The 23,121-nt window shown below is 32.1% G+C and overlaps 1 protein-coding gene across 1 annotated transcript in view; it reads left to right on the plus strand.

Annotated features, from left to right (window-relative positions):
• The window catches only part of LOC147067239 (facilitated trehalose transporter Tret1-like), a 58,553-nt gene extending 37,685 nt beyond the window's left edge, over positions 1–20,868 (plus strand). The window contains exons 3-5 of the mRNA XM_085953793.1: positions 16,241–16,360; positions 17,591–17,788; positions 18,903–20,868. Of these exons, the coding sequence (XP_085809919.1) occupies positions 16,241–16,360; positions 17,591–17,788; positions 18,903–19,909 (1,325 nt within the window). The 3' untranslated portion in view covers positions 19,910–20,868. The remainder of the gene's footprint in view (positions 1–16,240; positions 16,361–17,590; positions 17,789–18,902) is intronic.
• The last annotated feature ends 2,253 nt before the right edge of the window (positions 20,869–23,121 follow it).

Raw genomic sequence — 23,121 nt, forward strand, 5'->3', positions numbered from 1 at the left:
TTTTCTCGTAACCTATAGCCAAGTTGTAGGAAATCAATAGGTTCAGATGAGCTTTTTCTTAAATAAACTTATGCTGAAGCCCTTAAACAGTGGAAATACTTATAATATGTAAGCCTTGGTGATCGTCCCTTAGATGTGGTGGATTAATTGCAAAGATTTTTTTGTGAGCCCTCAAAATAAATTACAGCTTTTTAAATTTATTTGAAAAAATGCCTCACATTTGCAAAAATCAACGAAGAAAGTGAGCTGTACATTTATGGTGGATTTGACGACCACACACTATGGTTTAAATCAGTGGTCTCCAACCTTTATGTTACTACGCCTCCCTTTAAAAAAAATCTAATCTTGGCGCCTCCCCCCCCTTTATTTCATTAAATAATACAGACACTTTTTTAACACACAAGTTTTTACTACTTACTTATATTAAATTCATTTTTTAATAATTTTTTTTTTCATGCGACGAATGAGCTTGTTTATTACCACAATCAATTTTAAAAGAAGTCAACCAAATTCATCATCGTTCATTGACAAAAATTAATGGATTCTATCATGGGCTCCACATACTGAATAGGGCCCACAGGCCAGGATCTTTCACCCATATATTTAAAATATTTAATAGCCCCGAAACAAAGCAGCGCCGCAGGCGACTTTTTTTACTAATAATAAAATAATATGAAAAATGCATTAGCAAACTAACCAAGAACTCAGGAAATAGATTTTTGTTTGCTTCAATATATCTGGCGTAGAAATCATTTAAAAGTGGAGACATGTATTATTGTTATATTATATTAAAGAAATCACGTCAAAAACAATTAAAAAAAACAATATCACACCCTGCCTACACGCTTCAGTTGACACTTTAGCTACGAGTGACATTTAAATTTGAGGTTATTGTTTTCATGCAACCAGCGGTCGTTTTGTGCATTACCGAAACAGAGCGTTTGCAAAAGCGCCATTTTTAAATTTCTCCGCTCCAAATATTTTTTAATAGGATTTAAAAATATGTATTATGTATTATATATTAAAATAAACATTCATGCACTGAATTTTCACTGTTACGTTAAGATATGAAGTTTTATTTATTTGTAGATATTATGGTATAAAAATTAATTTATTGAAAAATTTTGGCGCCTCCCCTGGCAATAGATCGCGCCTCCCCTGGGAGGCGCGCCTCCCAGGTTGGAAACCGCTGGTTTAAATTGAAGGGATCAATTTCCACTGACGCCATTGATTTAAAATCAAAATCATTTAGAAGCAGACTCTAGAATGTTCTGTCATATATTTCATGCTGTAAGAATGCAAAATTTGGAGATTATTACAGTCCCGGTACAGATGTTTTAATCTTAGGCATTTATTTCTGGAATAAACTTGCAACGATTGGTTGCCGTGGATTATGGTTTCAGGGATCTCAGAAGAAATCCCGTATTTTAGGATGCCATTTGGCAGCTGAATCTCTTGGTGAAAATATTTGTAATATTTTGCCAGCATTACATTCTTTAACCGGCTGCGACACCACTTACTAGTCGAATATGCACAGAAAAACAAGCTGTAACCATCTCGTTAATGAGTTTTGTTCAAGATGCACATTCAGCTTTATGAAATGGATTGTTGGAGACCACAGCAGTTTCAAGACCTGGAAAAAGTTTGCACTTACTTATAAACAACAGCGGATGAACTTCGATATAAATTTATTTCCCAAAATATTGGATTTAGTTTAAATTTGTCAAGAGTGATATGCACAAATGATTCATTGTATTTACAATGTTTAAAGACTTCAGCACAAGTTTATTTATGGAAAAGCTCACCTGATCCACTATTTGAGCCTATTGATTTCTACAACTTGGCTATGAGTTACGAGAAAATAATTTGTATCCAAGACAATTAATCACGAATGAACCTCTAACAAATTATTTAGTTAAACCATGCAAATGTAATTCTAACTGCCGTACATTATCATGTAGTTATAAGAGATCGGCTTTGACATGTATATTATTGTGCAAATGTGTAAGTAGTGTTTGTAAAAACTGTGATCATGATACTTTACTTAAAGCAGTTTGAACACTTGACTTGCTCTTTCTTTTTATAATAAATGTGTTTAGTGTGGTTAGTGGTTATCGTTATTTCATTTATTCACCTACCTCTATATGCAACCTACACTGTTTCTGGATTAACCATAATACTAAAACTAATGTCATATGGATAGATATAGTAAAGAAACCAATCTGGGTGATTCTATACAAACATGCTACCTAATACAATAATTTAAGCCATGGAGGATCCTAAGAATCGATAATTTTGATCACATTGCACTACCCGCTATTTTTATTTTTTCAAATGGGACGAACCATTCTACGACCATGCCGATGGCATGGTACAATTATTGCATTTTCAACCAATCCCTGATTCGGTCTTGGTTTTATTGATGAATTCAGAACAATTTTTGGTGGGTTATAACAAAAAAAATTAAAACATCAATAAAAAAAATTGACCACTGGCAACATCAACATTATATATCTTGGTGACCCCTAAAACCTATTCCAATTGTCAGAATGCGTTCCGCATATTATGTATACGAAAAGTCTATGGGATCCTGCACTAAATAAGGTATTTCACAATCCTCCAAACAGTAATATGAATCGAAAACGACATTTCGGTCCATAGTCCGATTTGTATATAGCATTGTTTGTTGGTTAACCCATGCTGCTGGAGTCAGTTACCTGGTAGGTATATTGTGAGAAATAATTATCATAAAACCTATCGCATGTGACATTTAATTTACGCTAAACAAGAGCTTATGACGTCAAGATAGCGCTCATTAAGATTACAACAAGTAGACACACCTCCAACGGGCGCGACGTCGGACATAAAATGTTTTTCATTGAGTTGATTTTCAATTTAAATGATTTCTGTTGAAAGGTGATATAATTAATATATTAGTAACAGTCATTTAGGATTGTAATGCTGGCCAATTTATTATTATTGCCGAAATCCCAGAATTCGAAAATGATTCAATTTCAGAGTTTAGGAGTTTTCAAAAAAAAATCGCATTACAATAACATGTATTAAAATGTATGAACCTACTTATAATTTTATATACTTAGGTACTTAATATCGTCGTTGTTTTGTAAAAAGGGCGAATCAACCAAAATGCTATTTTACAGGAGGAGGATTTTTAACTTTTGACATTTATTTATTAATTACCTATGGATGATTATAAATTTCTAACAAATACATAATAAAGCTTGGAGGAACTACTGTCTTGATAATATAAAAAAAATGTACAAACTTGTATAAAAAAGGTCAGAAAAATCATTTTAAATGGATATTCGCCCTTTATGTGTGTTAAAAATACGAAACAGTTGCACGTTCGCCCTTGAGTGTGTGGGTTTATTAGGGAATAATTATAAGGGGAAAGTAATTTTATTATGTTTATAATATTTTATTTACACTTTTACAAGACAAAACAATATAATAGTGAAAGTTAAATTAAATAAAAACCATATTCTAGTGAAAATTAAGAGTGTTTTTGTCTTTAAAAGGCATATTATACCTAATCAAAATAGTTATGGAACATCAGATTATTTTTTATTAAGTAATGATAAATTAACTGGACTGGAGATACAAAATGAATAAAATTGTGCGAAATATTGTTTACACGCTGCCTTTTGGGGTTTTCAATAGTTATACTGTGTGAAATATATTGTCTCTGTTCATCTTGGTTGCTATCGTTTTCACAGAGTTTCCAAAATTCCCCAAAAATCGTTTCCTTTTCTTCCTCCAAAAATCTATCACTGCAAATGTACATTTTCTGCAGAAAAATTAAATCGTTTCCTATGTTGAACAACATTTCCCGTCGCAGTTTTATACTCTTTTCCAGTGGCTCTCAGCTAATTTTTTCTTTCCATTTCCGCAATTTTATCTTAATGTGTTTTTTAAAAAGCTTATTAATCAAATGATTTTTTTAATTTACTCTTATAACGATATTTCTGCCCACAATCATTACAAATAAATGCGGACACAAATCTCTCTGTTTTCTTATCCAAAATCAAATAGTTTTCAGCACTTCGACGAATTATGATCACTTGAGACTAGAGTTGGGTTTCGGGAATTTCCCGACGGGAATTCTCGTGAAATTTTCATTCTCGTGAAATTTTCAATCCCGAATCTCGAGAATCTTTTCTCGGGATTTCTTTATTATCAAATATTAATTGAAAAAACGATTTTCTATATATATGAAAAAGTGGACAGAAAACACAAAACGTTGAAAGACTGATCAGGGCATTTAAGACAATTAAGCCAACGTCGACTCCAAATGAGCGCAATTTTTGCAACATCAGGGAATTTTGTATCTCAAAATCGCATGCGATTGTCAGACGCAGCGATTGACAGTCTGTGTTTTGAACTTCCATTTTAATAAGTAGGTAATGTTTTTAATTATTTTTGTTTTCCTCCTTTTATTTTGCTTGTCTTCTTACATAAATAAAAAAATCATATTTTTTTGGAATTTGTCTGTTTTTACACTGATTATAGGATTTTCCCAGGTTTTTTTTTAAATTTTCTGATATCTCGAGAATTCCCGAGAATTCCCAAGAATTCTGTTCTGGAAGTTCCGAATCTCGAGAATTCAAAATTTAATCATTTCGGGAAATCCCGAATCTCGAGATTGAGATTTTTTCGGGAAATACCCAACTCTACTTGAGATAGCAATTACTTGGTTGGATTGGATTTCTGAAGATTTCTCAGGTTAAATCGCCAGCGAATTAGTGTAAAAAGCGGTGGTAGCGTCACTCAATCCCTCTGCAGTAATTACACCTAATTTGTACTGAACTAATTTAACCATCTGTTGTCCTCGAGACAATCTGAAATACAATAAAATAACGAGTAGGTATCACTTTTTCGTAATTTCAAGCGTGTCAGAAAGAAGGAAGAGTTAAAAAGAATGCATATACTATTATTAAGTAGGTATGTTATATATACATATGCAAACAATATTAATATGTCAATTTAAAATTACAATATTTCATAACGAAACCAAAATTGCTTAACAACTGTACAACACGAAAAATTAAACAAGAAAACTTACATCTCGCCCATTTTGAGGTAAAGTATGTTGTATCACTCGATGAATACTTAATATTGAATACAAATTCTGTTCAATTAGTAGAAAAGGCAAATAACTATATTTCAAACTATTGTTTAACAAGTTGTCAACTTAAACATTCTTTTATCACTAATGGCTCGATGACATTGAGCTACTTGTTGGCGAATTTACAATCTGCTTGTAAACTCGCCCAATGTCATCACCGAACAAGCTAACAAGCAGATTGTAAGTAGTCTATCGAGAAAAGTTGAATGCCGGGCCACTTTACACGCTACACGCTGGCGTGTGGGCCGATCTGCGTCTGCGCAGTAGAGCGATAGTGGCAAACTAGCAAGTAAAAAAACGAACTATTCAATACATCCTGTCAAAATAGTACCAAAAATGATGGTTTCAAATCACTAGCTTGTTGGCTTCTGAGCGAGTGGAAAGTTTTGTGTGTCATCATCACAATCGCATTAGCTGACTCACCCGCTTTTAAATTCGCCGACAAGCAGCTTGTAAAGTAGCTCAATGTCATCGAGCCATAAATTACACCGAGGAAACTTTTAAAAACAATCCCGCCAATAAGCTTTGTCAATAATAAAATGACACGAATGATAGTGACGTTGGGCGAACTTGACAATTTTGATTTAACAATAGTCACATTAATATGTATGTAGATATGCAGAAAGGGCGAATATCGTATATTCGCCCGTACCATAACACTTACCACTACTTTAGGACAGATTTTATTTTAAAAGGCCTAATATGTCACATTCGCCTTTTATTCATAACACAAAGTGGATATTCGCCCTTACGATTATCGTTTTTAAGTGCTTTCCCGAGGAGATACAAGTTCGCCGTTTTTACATAACAAGGCTAGTGAGGTACATATTGTGTTTTCATTAAAATCTCAATTTCGCCAAAATGGCTGATTCGCCCTTTTTACAAAACACCGACGATATGTACCTACTCGTAAACATGAATAGCAAAAAATGTAAAATTTGTTATAATTTTATGTTTTAGTGAGTCATTTGAAGTAATAAGTAACTTGCTTTTCTTTTTTTAACAATAATTATTTAAGCAAAGGCAAACGGCCTATCTGAATAGTCTTGATAATGGTGTTACAACCGAAATAGCTATCGACAAACCTTTGAAAAACCTGTAGAATTTGATATTTATTATATTTTCATTTCTTGTAAAATGGAATTATACCAAGTAAATGCTAACTCAATTAATAAATATGTTAAGTATATGAAATTTGTAGTTGAGGATTATTTAAAATTTTCTGAAAAACACATTTGAACGTAGGTAGTTATGTATTTATTTTCTAGGCATCACGGAATTTTTCCGTTACTGTTTGTGATTGTAAAAATTGAATAGGTATTTATCCTTAGTGGGTAGGTATTGTGGAAAAGTGGAACATGACACGAAACAAAAATGTATTATTATAAATAACTTATTTTTTATAAGACTCGAAATAGGTACTTATAAATAGTTATCGTATTTAATAGGTGTCTTCGTCAATCAATGTTTTATTACACTTTCTTTAAATACTGTCAACTCTTAGTAAAAATTTATTACATAAAATAAAATAAAATGTTTCTATAATATAGGTATACAATAGGTTTATAAAATACAATGAAATTTATTTTACGTTAGGTTTTATTTACTTTCGTCGAATAATATTAAATATGTGAAATATGCAATGACGTTGGCATACCTAGAAATCGGTTTGCAAAATAGTCTTGTCCTTTATACTTTAGCACTTTAGAGTGTGAAATATTATATTAATTTTCAAGAAAATATTTTTAACCTAATTTAAAATATACCGAGAAGTATTCATTACAACTAAAGCTTTAAATAACATCTAGTACAAACACCTCAGTGACCTTTGTCTTTCCTTGTATGTTTATCGGTATATTTACACTTTTTTGTAAAAGAATAAATAATAATAGTAGGTAACATGACAGAGTGGATTCTAAGTAATATAGTTTTGTAAAATAAGTTGAACGATTATGTTGATAGAAAAATAGCGACATTCATTTCGCTATCAAACCCATAATTCAATTCAATTGATATTTTATCTACATCACTCATAGGTTAGCCGCAGGATTTCAATAAGATTTATAGTAATCGAAAAGGTAGTAAGCGTACGTGAATACTATCACTCGTCAATTTTATTAATGAGAGAAAAAATCATTCCAATTTTAGATACCTATGTACGTGATTGGATGTACGTAAACAGCAATCAAATTAAGTATGTTGAACTCATTGACTTAGCAAGAGTGCTCACCTCTCTAGTTGATAATCTAGATAATTATTACCATCGGATTAATTTTAATGTGGTGTTTTGTCACCGGTAACTAAGGCCGTCATCGAGCGAAAAAAAAACGCAAAATATCGATGTCGGTATCCAAATAAAGTATCGATACCGGTATTGTATTGAATGATAAGTAACGAAGTATCGGTCAAAATGTATCCATATTTTTGATAGTCCTACTTGTAGTTGTAACCTCTGTGGTTGACTGTAAGTTTAGTGTTTCTACGAGTATTTTTATAAATATTTATTTTTGTTTGCAAAATATTTCAAAAATGTAAGTATAAAAAACAAAGTTGTAATATTCATTACTTATTCAATTTATTATTATTAGACTGCTGATTGGGTTAGTTTAAAAAAAAAACTATCCCGGCCTCATCATATTAATTAATCCTAACCAATTTGTAATTATTTACATGGAATTGTTTCACTACTTGAACTGGTGGGTGAATTTTCTTAAAACTTGAATCTATCGCTCGTTATAATTTTATTTAAGTATTAAGTTAAAAATAAATATACTCAATCATTATTATACGGTGTAATTACATAACTATAATTTAAAACAGGCGATTGTAACTCCTTTCGATATGTATTTTCTCGAAAATATATTATTACTGTCAAAATCCGGTTCAGTAAAATAAGGAACCAATAACCATAATAATAAATTAAGTACTTACCATTCAAGTAAGTACTCTGTATTCCATCGCAGAATTCGAAACCGTATTAAAAGATCCCACTTTGTTGTGTATATACGAGTAGTTGTGCAACTTTCATGCACGAATGTGTAACCCGTTTGGCAGTTGAAAAACCTGATTTTATCTAGCACCTACTCCGTGGTCCAAAAACTCTCATATTGTTTATATTGAAGTACGAAATCCACAGCCCTCTACTATTAAATTTAATAATATGTATCTACATTAAAAAATATTTTAATCTTTTGTGCTATATTCGTTATCGGGTATCGTCTCAAGAGCCAGGAAGTTATTATTCAACTAGGACTTCACTATATAAGGTCTTTAAATAAAAAGTACATTAGTTTTACTGCATGTGAAATATATATAGACACATTTCATAATATTAATAAAAACGATTTTAAAAACTCAGGAAGGACCAGCTTTTAATATTGTTCAATGGTCGTAAGACTCATAAAGAGTGTTGCACAATTCCCACCCCTCGACCATTTAAAATGTCATTTAGTTTCGCAATTTTAGTCACGCAATTTAGTTTATCGTGACCCCACCGACTAATTACCAAAAAAACGTCTTCCGTGAAACGTGGTAAAAAGCTCTCAACCGTTAAATATTTTAAATTTCTTATGCTGTATCGAGTAGCTGTAGAGTGCAGAATGTAGATAACTAATACATATCAGTGAAGTTTAGTTGAACTGTTCTCGCTTTTGCTTGGAGCGCAGCGTATACCAAAGCTAGATTCAAAATAAATATATGCAGGCTATATGATATTAAAATATAATATTAAAAAATCTCTCCTACACATTCAAAAGAATTGATAAAAGATAAACCTACATTCAATCAATGCCTTCAACAAATACTCATTTTATATTAAAATATTTACTTTTTAATATTGTTTGAAGTGTACGAATTGGTTTATTAAAACACTTTAATTGTTTAGGAAATTGTATTGAATAGCATGTTTCATATTCCGCCACTAATAATATAATATAATATTATATTGCACCACAATTTCCAATAACGCAGTTTTATTACGAATATGTACCTACATTTTTTATTTATCTTTTTCGTAATTAATCAAATAATAGCGTTCGGTAGGTATCGCAAGTAGACGGCACTCTACAAACATTTCGCATGAAACTAGCATAAAGTAATATATCATTGTAATGTATTGTGTACATTCTCCTAAAAAGCTGAGACGTGCATTGTGCCCCGAAAACCAGTTAACAGTTAAAACATGGCTTACCTTATCTTACGAGTTATGAATATAATTAATTGTTATTGAAAGTATAACGTGTCTACTGTTGCACTGGGGCGGATTGGTCACCCGATACCAGTCCTCGTAATTCTCTAATTATGGATTTATGAATATACGTAAAATTCATTTGGGACTCGTCACCAAACCAGGATTTCTCCCGATATCACGCTGGACCAATCCTCCTCTGCATTGAATTCACACAATAAATATGTAGTAACACTCTGAGATGAAAGAGTTTTTGCATGCTTTACATGTTCATTATATTTATAACTCGGTCAGTATACTCCTTCGTGTACTGTCCGACAACATTATTTAGGCGACAACAGGAAGTCGCCCTTGTCGCATTTAGAATATTTCTCAGTGTTGTCATTTTTTGAGAAAACATATCCGCGAAATAAGGTTTTAAGTTTTAGTACATTTTTTTAATACATTTTAGTTTTAGTACATTTTAAGTACATTAATTTATAAGTCTAATTATTGTTCAATAAATATCAATAGAATTTTTTTTTCAAATAATTTCACCTCTTAATTATTACTATTATATTAAGTTAATTAATACAGCGTAATTATTGAATTTGGAAGGAAATGTATCATTGAACCCACATTAACTGATAATATTGCTGTAGGTATTTATTAATGAAATAACTAGCACACAAATTATGACTAAATAAGTAGAAGTGAAAGATATAACATATTCAATATTATATTGATGACCCAATCACATGTTTTATAATTTACAAATGATGTCTTTATATCGTATTTTTACTAAAATTGTTGTAGAAACACATACTGTGAAAATAATTTTCTATAAATTAAATTATATCCATCTTACATAAATTTTAAAACAATATATACCTACTTATCGGTTTAAAAATACAAGGATAATTCATGAACTAACTAATGATCATTTATACTTAATTATACGTCTAAAATGTTAATAAAATAGATTACGATACACATAACTTTATAAAATACAAACATAATTTCCAGTATTTGGGGAAATATTTCTAGGATTGCAACACTGAATTTTGACATACCTGACATGACAGGAACCCGTAAAATGGGCTTGTTTAAAGTATTGTATAGGCTCGCCTTTTAAATACGACTCTTTTTCTTCTTCGCAATAAATCAAAAGTTTACTGATAATATTACGAACATCATTTCGTTTTGTTTTAGACATCTTTTGAATATAAAAAGCTTCAAATTACGTAAATTGATAGATGCGCCCAATACGAAGTGTCAAAAATGTAATGAATAATTTGGGGGCGTTCCTAATTTGAAACCGGAAGTTCGATTAGCTGTACTGGAGGGGATTGTAGTTCACAGATTTGCCACGTAGCCAAGATGAAGTTGCCGGACAATAGGTACCTACATTAATTTTGGAAAATAAATTTAATATTCAAATTGACGAAGTACGTACCTATATCGAATTGTAAACTACATATATTTTGTGAGTATATGTGTATAAATAATAGAGAAGTCGGTACCTATTTAAATTGTATTTTATCATTCGTAACAAACTAAAATAACAAACTATAATTGATAAATTATTTAGATTTGATTTCTTAATTGATAACAACTATGGATTTTTTATGTTGATCATTCATTGACTCCTATGACTGCAAGTTGTCAATGATAAAATAAACACACTCTACAATGAAAACACATTTCTCGTGAAACAACTAAAATGTGTGTTGCTTTTTGTCTAAACCACTGTAACTTATATGTATCATGTACTGTGTTTATTTATACTAATATTTATTTAAAAGATGAAAAACGTACAGTCAGATCATTTTTCTCCCATCAATTAAATTGTTAATTGAATACATAGCTACTAGTACCTACCCATCGCCATCTTTTTTGTTTTTTTTTTAATATTATGTTCGTTATGTGCTTATAGTCTGGATGCTATTCGAATATTTTGTATTGAACTAATCACTTTTCTTTATCACTTTCACTTTTCGTCTTTATTTATACCTACTTGGATAAAATTAGAGCAGCGCATGTCCGACAGAGGTCGCAAAAAATGCTCTCGTTTTATATGGCGTGTTAATAATATAATTTCGAAACTATTCCGACATACTCGAAGCGTATGTTTAATATATTTTACTTACTAACTTCTTTGGTACTTCACTTCCAAACCAGTTATGATAAAAGTCTACTTAAATCGATTGTATAACACTATTGACAGATATGCAAAGTTACCGAATATAGATTATACATACGCAGACCACCCGTCCTTTATTTAAGAGGACATTTTTTTATTTGAACGTGGTATCATTTGGATTTAATTTAAAAAAAAAAAAACCCCACTTTTGACATTCATTTTGAAATTCATACATTATTTTTAGGAGGAAAATAGGTCACGGAAATTTTTCAATAGTTCGGGAAACAGTAGTACAGAACAAAAATCAATGTGTCCACTATTTTTACCAAGGAAATATGTTCACTGTACAGATACCTACCTATATTTAAAAAAAAACTTATACTATCCTGGCATATTTCCTATTTGTATAATTTGGGTGATATACGGAATGTGATCATAGAAAATATGGCAGACAGGTTAGAAGTAATTTCGCAGCAAATTTTTCCTCTTCTTCCTGGTGCAACAACTCCATATGGGTAGTAGTCTCCTCCAACATCTGCGTCCATCCAGGTCTAGTAAAAATGCAAAGTTTAAAAAAAATCTAGAATGTTGAAAGAAATGTTGTGGTAAGAAAGTTGTAGACGCTGTCAGTTCCAGTAACTCATTTTCCATGATGTTTACATTGCCTAAAACTTAACATACAGATTACTTACCAAATTCCGTTTAGACACGCATCCGTGTCAGTCGGGTTTGCAACATAATGTATACACGATTGTATTTTATCATTGTATGCCTGATATCTCCGCTGTATTGGAATCGTAGACTTACCTACCACTATAAGAAAAAATCGCTTTCTTCAAAATTAACTAAAAATACTTGCAATGTCCCACATGATGCATGAAGAATAGTGTTCATACACGATTAATACAAAGGATTGCAATATTGAAACATTTCATTGGAAATATCTCCACTTTAGGTTTTGGCAAACGATATATTTTTATAACACAACTTTGATATCAGTTTTTTTAAATGTAAGAATAATTTGAGTGGTGTTCTCGTGGCTACCACTATAAGAAAAAATCGCTTTCTTCAAAATTAGCTAAAAATACTTGCAATGTCCAACATGATGCATGAAGAATAGTGTTCATACACGATTAATACAAAGGATTGCAATATTGAAACATTTCATTGGAAATATCTCCAATTTAGGTTTTGGCAAACGATATATTTTTATAACACAACTTTGATATCAGTTTTTTTAAATGTAAGAATAATTTGAGTGGTGTTCTCGTGGTAGGTACAAGCGATTTCTGTAAGGTGTTTTCAATCTTCTTCTTCTTTCTTTCTTTCGACCATGTCCGATCCTAATAGGATCATATGGGCCTCCACAGAGTAGAGGTTTGTATTGACAGATTTTGTTTTTTACAAGAAATGGATGTCAGCCACTTGCTCAACCTATTAGGTCCATACTCTGACACACACACATTGAAAAACAATATGTGTACTTGCCAGACCCAGGATTCGAACCTGGGACCCACGGCGTTATAGTCCAACGCTTAAGCCGCGCGGCCACCGTGGGCGTTTTCAATCTAATAAAGGTATATTAATTATTCTTGTTTACAAATGTAGCTTATTTATTGCAAAAGGCAGCAAGAAGTAGGTACCTATGTCGCTCCGGCGATGAAGTCTATGAATTATTTTGTAGATTTGACGTTTTCAGCCATTATAAACTTCATAACTTTTATTTCAATTGTAGTAATTCACCTCTTCCCCGGCCCATGACATAATATTTGGTATTTTTTTCATTCCCAATATTTGAATCGATGTTATTAAATAGGTAGTTTTTCTCAGAGATAATAGTCGATATTGACATAATATGTCTTACATAGTATATACATATTATGTATTACATTGTTAGAAGTTATAAGTTATAATAAATATATTAGTTTAATTTAATCGTTAATTTTTTATATTCATAACGACATTAATATTTCAGTGGTAATACTGCATGTAGATATATTTATATATTATATATGATATGATCGTGACCTTGTGTATGGTATATATATACACTTCTACGATTTTTTTAAATCAAAATTAATTGCGTAGGTAGGTACCCAATACTGTTTTCAGGGGCAATCGTCATATTATTGGAACGTCCGTGAGTTTAGTTATAACGACCATTCTTTAAAGCGGAGTACCTCAAACATTCAACATGCTAGTGGGAACCCCTTTAGCGACATTGATTTTACCGGCGTATTCCACATAAAAAATCTTTTCAGACTTGATTAAAAGTTTTTTTAAATATTGAATTGCAAAATTATAGCATCTTTGCTGTACTTACTGTCGAACATGCTGTAGTCACACGATGGTTGGCAGCACTGCGCGAATCACTGATAAGTCAAATATTTTTACAATAACAATGTTTAACTGCATATCCAAAATTCAAATCTTTTCCATACCCACCAGAGTTTGGGAAACTCTGATTGTCAAAAAATAAGCCAGTTATTGACGTACGTATTTATAAATTGGTTGAACAATTGAATGTCAATTGAGTTGTAGGTTGAGAAAATATACATATGTACTATCCGCTGTTGTAAGAGAGCCAACACTTTCAATGAAACTTATTTGTAAGTGTTTGACGATTAATTGCTTTTCTTAAATACATACATGAAATTAATGCAATTACCTTTTCGACATTTTAAACGTGTTCACTAGAGTGGACATTTTCCACTGCAGCAGTTTTCTCGTGAAAAGGCAGTAGACATTTCATCGCAAAAATACATAAAATGGAATAAGTGTTCTACAATAATTACTGTCGTAGCATAATCTCAGAAAAATAATTTACTCACCGTAAAGTGAAATAAAAATAGCGCCAACCTTAGAAAACTCACCATAAAACAACTTCAGTAATCACGATTGTATCATTCAAAATAATTTTCTCATCCCTTTTTATCAACTCCTGGACACTTCTATATTTTTCATAATGGTTTACCGTTTGTAGGTTTTAAATGCGACAGTACCTAGCATAATACAATGCAATACGTGATTTAAACTCTTAACCCATAACGAAATTCAAATGTAAATAATTAGGTACCTACATCTTTAATACTAAGGGTAACACGCACGAACTACTTTTACGTCTACTAAATTGACTCTCCTTCTGAATTGAATTTAGCTAAGATTAATATCATTTTATATTTTATGTATATGTACAAAATTGATTAGCAGGCTTGGACGTTTTGCCTGTGATCCATTTCCGAAGAAGTCACAACGGCGCATCGCAACCGGGAGGGGGCGATGATTAGATAGTATCAACACTAATAATTATTGATGTTAACTGATAAGTATTACTGGTAACGTGGTCGGGAGCTCGCCCCTTACCAGACGAGCAGCATCATTTTAATTCTCTAATTTATAAAATTATTATAAACTGTACTATGTGTGCCTTGGCTTTTAAAATATAAACCGTTTTCCACCCAAGTTGTTGATTATTGGATTCGTCTGCGCTATTCTTTTCGATGGTATATCGATAAATTAAAAAAATAAATATTTAAATTGCGAAAATGAACGTTTCAGAAAACTAACTAGTGTTTGTTTTGAATAATCCGGATAATCAAGGTCCGAATAATCGAAGTTCCACTGTACTTTCATATTATTGTTTCTACCAAGAACAGATCAGTGACGAATTTGGTACTGTCTGGAGAAGCAAGCACCCAGAAGTTTCCGACTCAATGGCGGCGCTAATTAACAAATTTAATTTTAAATTTGTGATTAAATTTGTCCGAGCAGTGAAGGGTAGACTTGTTTACAAGTTATTCGATCAATTGGCTCTGATTGCGTCTGATTTTGTCGGGCGTACCCCCTTTAATAAACACGTGGTCGTTGAATTGCGATCTCGTCTGATCCCATTTATTACACCACGTCCACACACCACAATAAGAAAATTTAATATTAGTCAATAATGTGGGTGTGTCTGATTTATCTAGCAAGCCGGTTGTATAATAGTGATATATCTATTTATTTCCATCGCTTACGTCGCTTACAGCTATTTTCAAAGGCGTGCGGCTTTCAGATCGAGCGACATCATCAAGATCTGTAGATTTGCGGAAGTTTTATTTTATTTATTGACGACGGTAGCAGCTGGAAGGATGCCTTTTTAAAAACATATTATTTATATTATGTTTTCCAAGCTAACCTTGTTGTTTCAAGACATGTCTATGTATCTAACTATCGACATACAAATACAACGTTAAACGCTTAGGAAAAAGAAATTCGATGTGTCTAAAAATATTAAAAAAGGTGTAGGTACCTCATGCTGTTTCTCAAATGGCCGAATTAAACTAGATACAGTTATCTAGTAACACACTACATCTACTCTCAAAAGTTGTATTCTTCGCATTCCTTATTTAACGTATCGCCTTCAAGCAACGCATCACCTCCTAGCCCTAGCGGCACGTCACGTTACTGTAGCTAGCCTCAATTCTCTCAGATCCTCAATCCATGTGAGCTTATCCATACTATATTCGTGTATTTTGCAGTATTTTGGAAACCAATTGCTAAGATGATATAGGTGCTGTTTAAAAACAATTTTATGTCGTGAGGGAAGAATTGGAGGTCACAAACTGGTTCAGCAATATCACTATTATTGTGATCGTTCATCAGCGCGTTGAATTTAGATTGCTGGGTATTGATCACCGTGCCCCAGGGCGCCACGGCACATAATTTAAATAGATACCACTGCAGTATGGTTTATTATAAGAAAAATACTTTCGTTACATAACAATGTCCTTCATTTAATTTCCAGCGGGCTTGGGTGCTGTAGTTGCTGGCACAATCTTGGCATGGACTTCACCAGTTCTGCCGCAAATCATTTACAATGTCAACGTCACCACCACTTCCAGCTTCACGATCACAGACGAAGAAGGTATGTTTTTTTAACTACAAGGTTGTGTTCGTATTTGAACAAGCCATACTTTTGTTACTCGTGCCTAGTTCAGACCAAGATACATTATTTATGTGTGAACATACGAACATTGTTGGTATATAAACTGTTTACGAACATTTAAAATGATGAAGGTAGGTACATAGTTACACATTTAACAAGAGTTTTTGTGATTCAACGCGGATGGACAGCATTGTTCACGTACACCACAGGTTGCTTACGACTGCTATACAACTTTCATAAAAAAATCTTTAATATTTATTATTTCAGCTTCATTGAATAATTATTGTTGTACGATCTTGGGAAGCATAATTATTGGTCTGAATTAGGTGTCACAAATGACTAGTTTCATCCGCTAATGGTTAATTAATCTCTTATTTATTTAGTAGTACCTTTTCGTAATTAGGTAACCTATACAGATATTTTAGAGACGGATTATGTCACGGACACAGAAGACGCTTATATTATGCAGGACCGTATTTAAACTTTACGGGGCCCCAAATTTTTATTAATTCTTATCATTTTGTTGCAAAATCACGTAGCATTTAATAATTTATTGTAATTAAATCAAGTGAACTTAATCGATGTTGATCATTGGGTATTGCAAAAATAATTTTGGTAGACACATCTGAAATCCCCTGCATTAATTCATAAATGTCATCAATTTATTTTTTGGGTCTGACTGTAGCCCTTTTGGTAAATCCAGACCTGGTCTCATCTCTTCGACTTTAGAGGGTTTCAATCTCCCCTCAGTATTAAAGTTGCTTTTGCAATCCATGTTGTCATTTTTATTACGGTTTTTGGATGGGTTAATAATTTTTATTACCTACTTATTAATATAATTAGGACATTTTAAAAATCATCATAAAACATCCTCAACATTAATGGACACAAAACCGAAGATTTTTTTAAACAAAAAAAAACCTTATCCGTCAGCATAAAAAGGGTACACATATATATATTTTTTATATTGAGTATATTTTTTTATTATTATTATTAATAACCATGTCCTTGCTCTACAAGGTCGTTAGTAATTTTGAACAATCACAAACACCCAGGCTTTGAGAAAATCACATAAATATATTGTGTCTTCACCGGAATCAAACCCAGAGCTCCCGGATGGAAGGCCAGCGCCTTATGCACTGCACCACGAGAGCCACCCGTAGAGTATATGTGATGCTGATTGTAATTTTCTTGTGTATATGTTTCTAGGTTCATGGGTGAGTTCTATCCTCGCGATAGGAGCTCTCGCTCTGGCCATCCCAGTTGGAGCCCTAGCTGAGATGGTCGGAAGAAAACCAGCCATCCTCAGCCTGAGTATCCCATTCTTGCTCAGTTGGTTGCTCATCATTTTCGCCAATGGGCCTGTGATGCTATATGCTGGAAGGTTCTTCGCTGGAGTCGGCACTGGTTAGCATATACCACATACCTACCCACTTAATTAATTTTTTATCCTGATTTTTTAACATTGTCTATATTATCAACACTAATTTATCTCGTAAGCATCGCGGCTGGTGCTATAATGTCTATCGCCACACAAGGGGTCCCTGGGTCTGGACTCCCCCCCACTCCAGGAATGAAACAAAATATTTATGTTACTTGCCATGGCGATATTATAGAAGAATACTTTTTTATAGTATGGTTTGGTTTAGGCAGGGTTTATTTGAATTTAAAAAAAAAAAAAAACAACTATCCAATACCATCTGTATTTTGTATTTTTAGTTCAATGAAAATAAGTAAGTATGACCTACAATGTTTAGTGTACACTATTTTATTGGATCTCTACAGCCTACCTCCATCCTTTACCACTGGCGGACGTTAAGTCTTTATGTTTGTCATATTATGCAAATAAAATTTGAATATTTATATGATAGGTATGTCAATGTAACACCAAAATTAAATTATTATAATATTATAACTCCATCTGTCGAAAATCAATAATATATTGTGGATATTTTTCAAAATGGGGACCCCCCCATCTATTTTTCTGCCATCTGTGCCTGCACAATGATACAGTTAACTCATTTAGTGCTAACAACGCGATCCCTTAAACATGCCAGGCTTCTGGCAGTTCAAGAAACATGGTAATCCAATTATGAAATCGTGGTCACTGATACGAAAACCGGATCTCGCAATTCACAAGTTATTTTTCAGCGTGTGTTTGTTCAGACCCAGTCTCAAAAGGTTGTGCCTAATGTCTATTTCTTATAAGTACAAAAAATGTTCTTTTTAAGGTGGCCAAGATCCATATTAGATTGTAGAACCATTTAAAATTACATATTTTCAATTCTGGTGTAATGTTTTACAAAAGTTTTTTACTAATGCCGTAAAATAGATATCTAAAATTTACGATGATATGCTTTAGATTTAGAATACTTTTTGAGTTACGAAATTAAATTAAAAAGGGTACCTAGATACAATTAAGTAAAAATATGTTGATTCAATTTTTACACTGGAATTGCTTTACTTGGTTGATGGTCACCATTTTGATAGATTATAATGAAAATGTGTCTTTTTTTTTCAGGTGGAATCTGTGTGACAGCCCCCATGTACATTGGTGAGATTGCTGAATCGTCCATCAGAGGAGCTCTCGGCTCATTCTTCCAATTGTTTCTCACAATCGGGATACTCTTCACGTATGTGGTGGGCGGTTACACTGACTGGCAAACGCTTTCAATTGTGTCGGCTATTTTTCCAATCCTGTTCGCCCTCGCCTTCTTCTTTGTGCCGGAGACACCGCAATACTTGCTGAAGAAGAATCGCCTGCGAGATGCCGAACACTCGCTGCGTTGGCTCCGCGGACCTAACTGTGATATTTCTGGTGAAATCGAAATCATGCAACGGGAAGTAGATGTTGCATCGCAGAATAAGGCGTCGCTCAAAGATTTGGTGATCAACAGGGCTAACAGAATGGCTCTAATTTGCAGTCTCGGTCTCATGTTTTTCCAGCAAGTCAGCGGCATCAATGCTGTTATCTTTTACACAATGCCCATCTTCAAGTCATCCGGATCTGATATCCATCCCACAATTGCTACTATTGTCGTGGGTGTCGTCCAAACTTTATTCACTGTAATTTCTTCCCTGCTCATCGAGAAAGCCGGAAGAAGAATTTTGCTTTTGCAAAGCAGCATCGTTATGGGGCTGTGCCTGACCGCTCTCGGTGTTTTCTTCAAGCTGCAATTCGATAAATACGATGTGACCAATATTGGCTGGATTCCATTGGCCAGTATGGTGATTTTCATCATCACCTTTTCGCTTGGTTTCGGTCCCATTCCATGGATGATGATGGGAGAATTGTTCTCTTCAGAATGCAAAGGAGTGGCCAGCGGTATCGCTGTCATGTTCAACTGGGCTTTGGTATTCATCGTCACCAAGATATTCCCCACCATGGTGAATAATATAGGAAGCCATAACACATTCTGGGTGTTTGCAGCATTCATGGTACTAGCCACCATCTTCATTTGGTTTGTTATACCCGAAACCAAAGGAAAGACGAGTGCTCAAATTCAACAACACCTCGCAGGAAAATAAACATTCACTTCATTATTATAATTAATGATTAATTTATATTTTTACTGGGCTAATAGACATATCAGTTTGTACTCAGTTGTAATGTTTCGTTTTTATTTTTAACTTTAGGTAAGTAGCGTAATTATTTATGTTATTGTATTATTAATACCCAGTGTGTTAATGCAAACAATATGAGACTGCTGACATAAAGATTTAAAGTATTTCTTATAATATATTTGTGTCAGAGGCTTTTTATACATTGAAAAATATTGGTTCCTTTATTTTGTAATTAGGTACCGATAAATTATTATGAAATAATATGATTTCTAAACCGCAATTGTGCCACACTAAAATCTAATATAAAAAAAACTTGTCACTGTTTTGACTGATGATAAATTTATTGATTTAGTTAATTTATTGTTTCACAGTTAAACTTATATTGATTGGCATTCATTTTGGGCCAAATAAATACATACTATACATACCTACACCATGACATGTGAATAGAATTAGATTTGTCCATAAATTTAAAAAAAAAATTATTAAATCATATTTTGTAAAGATTGTAAAGCATCATAAAAGCTTACGTCTTTGATCGCGACGAATCATATATTTTTATAAAAACCTATCGGACTGATGTTCTTATAATATGTCACTAAAAATAATTATTTGTGTTAGTACTACATAATGGTATCTCAAGTTTTAAAATATTATATTCCTATCAATTTGATTCTAATATTTTGTTTCATTTTTTAATTAATAACTTGTGGCCTTTGTAACTGAAAATGCTTGCGATTGATTAAGTAATGAATAAAAGCAGCGTGGAAGTGGAAAGATGCATTTTTTTCAGAAGGCTTTGTTTAAATTACCATTTTGATATTATAGACCTGCCGCTAATTACTATAGCCTCTTGCGTATCGCAATTATTTAGGTTGATATGTATTATTGCAATAGGGTCACTACGAAGATCTGATATATCAAAAAAATTAATAAAAGAAAAATTTTATATTTTTATTGAATGAAAAAATAATCATAAGTTTTTACATAATTTATTATCACGGCACGTTAGATTATTGAATCGCCACTTTTATTTCATGTTGCTGTTATTTGGTTGAAACCTGAATGGACTGTAACATAGGAAGTACTAATTCGAAACAACTTTAATTAAGGTGCAAAATCAATTCAAATCTCAATGTCAAAAAAACACTTTTTGGCATCTAATATAATATGTAATTATAGGTAGAATATAAGAAATCTTTTAGCTAAATTTTGAGTAACCTAATACATGTCTGTGCGTTTGAAAATATGTATTTTAAAATATCGTCCCACTTGTACTGTGGTTATAAAATAATTATATATTTATTCATTTGTGTTAAATTGTTGTTTCCAAAATTTAAACATACTTATACATGGAGTAAAAAAACTATGTATTTTCATCAAAAATGACATGAATGGGTGTGTAATAATATTTATAACAAAATACTCAGTTTTAGTTGTTATTTGTTTTTTAATTTATTTCATACACTTAATAAGCTATATCTCCAAAATAAATACTTCTAACTCATTCTTGAATAATTATAATTATCGAGTTATAGAAATATTACCAAAGATATTGGAGAAAACTTCTTCTTCAAAATTGGAGCCTTGGAGCCTGAACATAATGTAAGTGAAGCAAAAAAGAACCCGCGGTGTACTAACTTTCATACAAACTGTGAAGAGATAGAGCAGTAGTCCGATTATGGTGAACTTATGAGAAACTGATACTTGGCACAAAAGGCTCCATCTGGCAGAAGAAGGGTTTTTTCAATATCTTTGGATATTACATTTTATCATTTGAAATAAACATCAGAGTTATGTAGTACATATTATATTTGTTAAAATTTCTGAATACATGATAGCAATTTCTATACCAGTAAACTTCAAGTAAAATCATTTAATTCCCTTCATATTATTCTCATGTAACATGATAGACAGCTAATTAATTAACATTGTTTTATATTATTATAACCTGTAATAATTAGACAGCACTATTTTTGTTATTAAGAAAGATTGTATATCAGTCATTTTATTTGATGAGTTTATTGAATTTCTTCTCACAGGAAATATCAATATATTTTGTGTTGTTTAAATTGTGAACGTAATTGTTCGTATAAACTGCCATGCTAAGTAAAAAGACTTTTTGGTTTTAGTGAAGTCAGAGAACTCAAGTTTTAAACTACTCTTTCTCTTATATTATGTAAAATTAGTTGATTGTTTTGACAGACGTGTCTATTTAGAGATTATGTCAAAACAATTCAATAATTTTACATAATATAACAGAAAAAGTACCTTAAAACTTGGGTTCTCTGACGTCGCCAAAACCAAAACTTTTTTTACTCAGCAGGGAAGTAAATCGGTGGCCCCCAATATGTGACAGTCGTCACAATTCATTCAGCTGGATACCTGCAGAGGCCACCGGCTAAGTCTTATATCAATTGACAGAATATGTCCGATGTATTTTATATCACTTAAAAAAGACAGTGTAATTTTAGATATGTATAGTCCACCTTATAGAAATCTAATTTTAACTAGTTTAACAAAATTAATTTTAAATTTTAAAATGAGTTTGTTCATCGTTATAGTTTAATATTGCTCAATCTAATAAATAATAATGTAATGTTTGTAAATATTTATGTTATGGTCTGATTTTCCCCCATTCTGATCATGAAAACATCCTACTAGAATTAAATTTCCTTTTCAATGGTAAGTAGATACCTGTTTATTCTTGGCTTGATTTATATGTTGATTTGATAAAGAAATACATTATTATGACTAAAATAATATGTACACATAAATGCAGGTATGTACAATCTTCACTTAACAAATCCGACCTGTTACATGACTTTTTTTATTTAATTATTTAATTTATCTCAATTAATATTAATTTAATTTTTTGTACACTCCCTAAAATATATAAATATATATTATGTCTTTTTATTAGACATTCAATTGGATATTGCCGGGATTAATGTCATTATAGATATTATCTAGCTTAGAAATACAAAATTAATTCATTACATAGTATACATAACTTTAAAACACCTAAAATATATTAATTATAGTTGCGTACATTTCGTCTTGGCTTAGTTATTTTCATTATATGTACAATATTTTTTAATTGTGCCCAGCTGTATGTTATTGACGAAAATGTTAATTTAAGTTATTTTGTAGCTATTATATTATTACTATTTAAA

This window comes from Rhyacophila brunnea, unplaced genomic scaffold (assembly GCF_057557595.1).
Source record: "Rhyacophila brunnea isolate RB1 unplaced genomic scaffold, BYU_Rbru_1.0 scaffold_4, whole genome shotgun sequence".
NCBI classification, from domain to species: domain Eukaryota; kingdom Metazoa; phylum Arthropoda; class Insecta; order Trichoptera; family Rhyacophilidae; genus Rhyacophila; species Rhyacophila brunnea.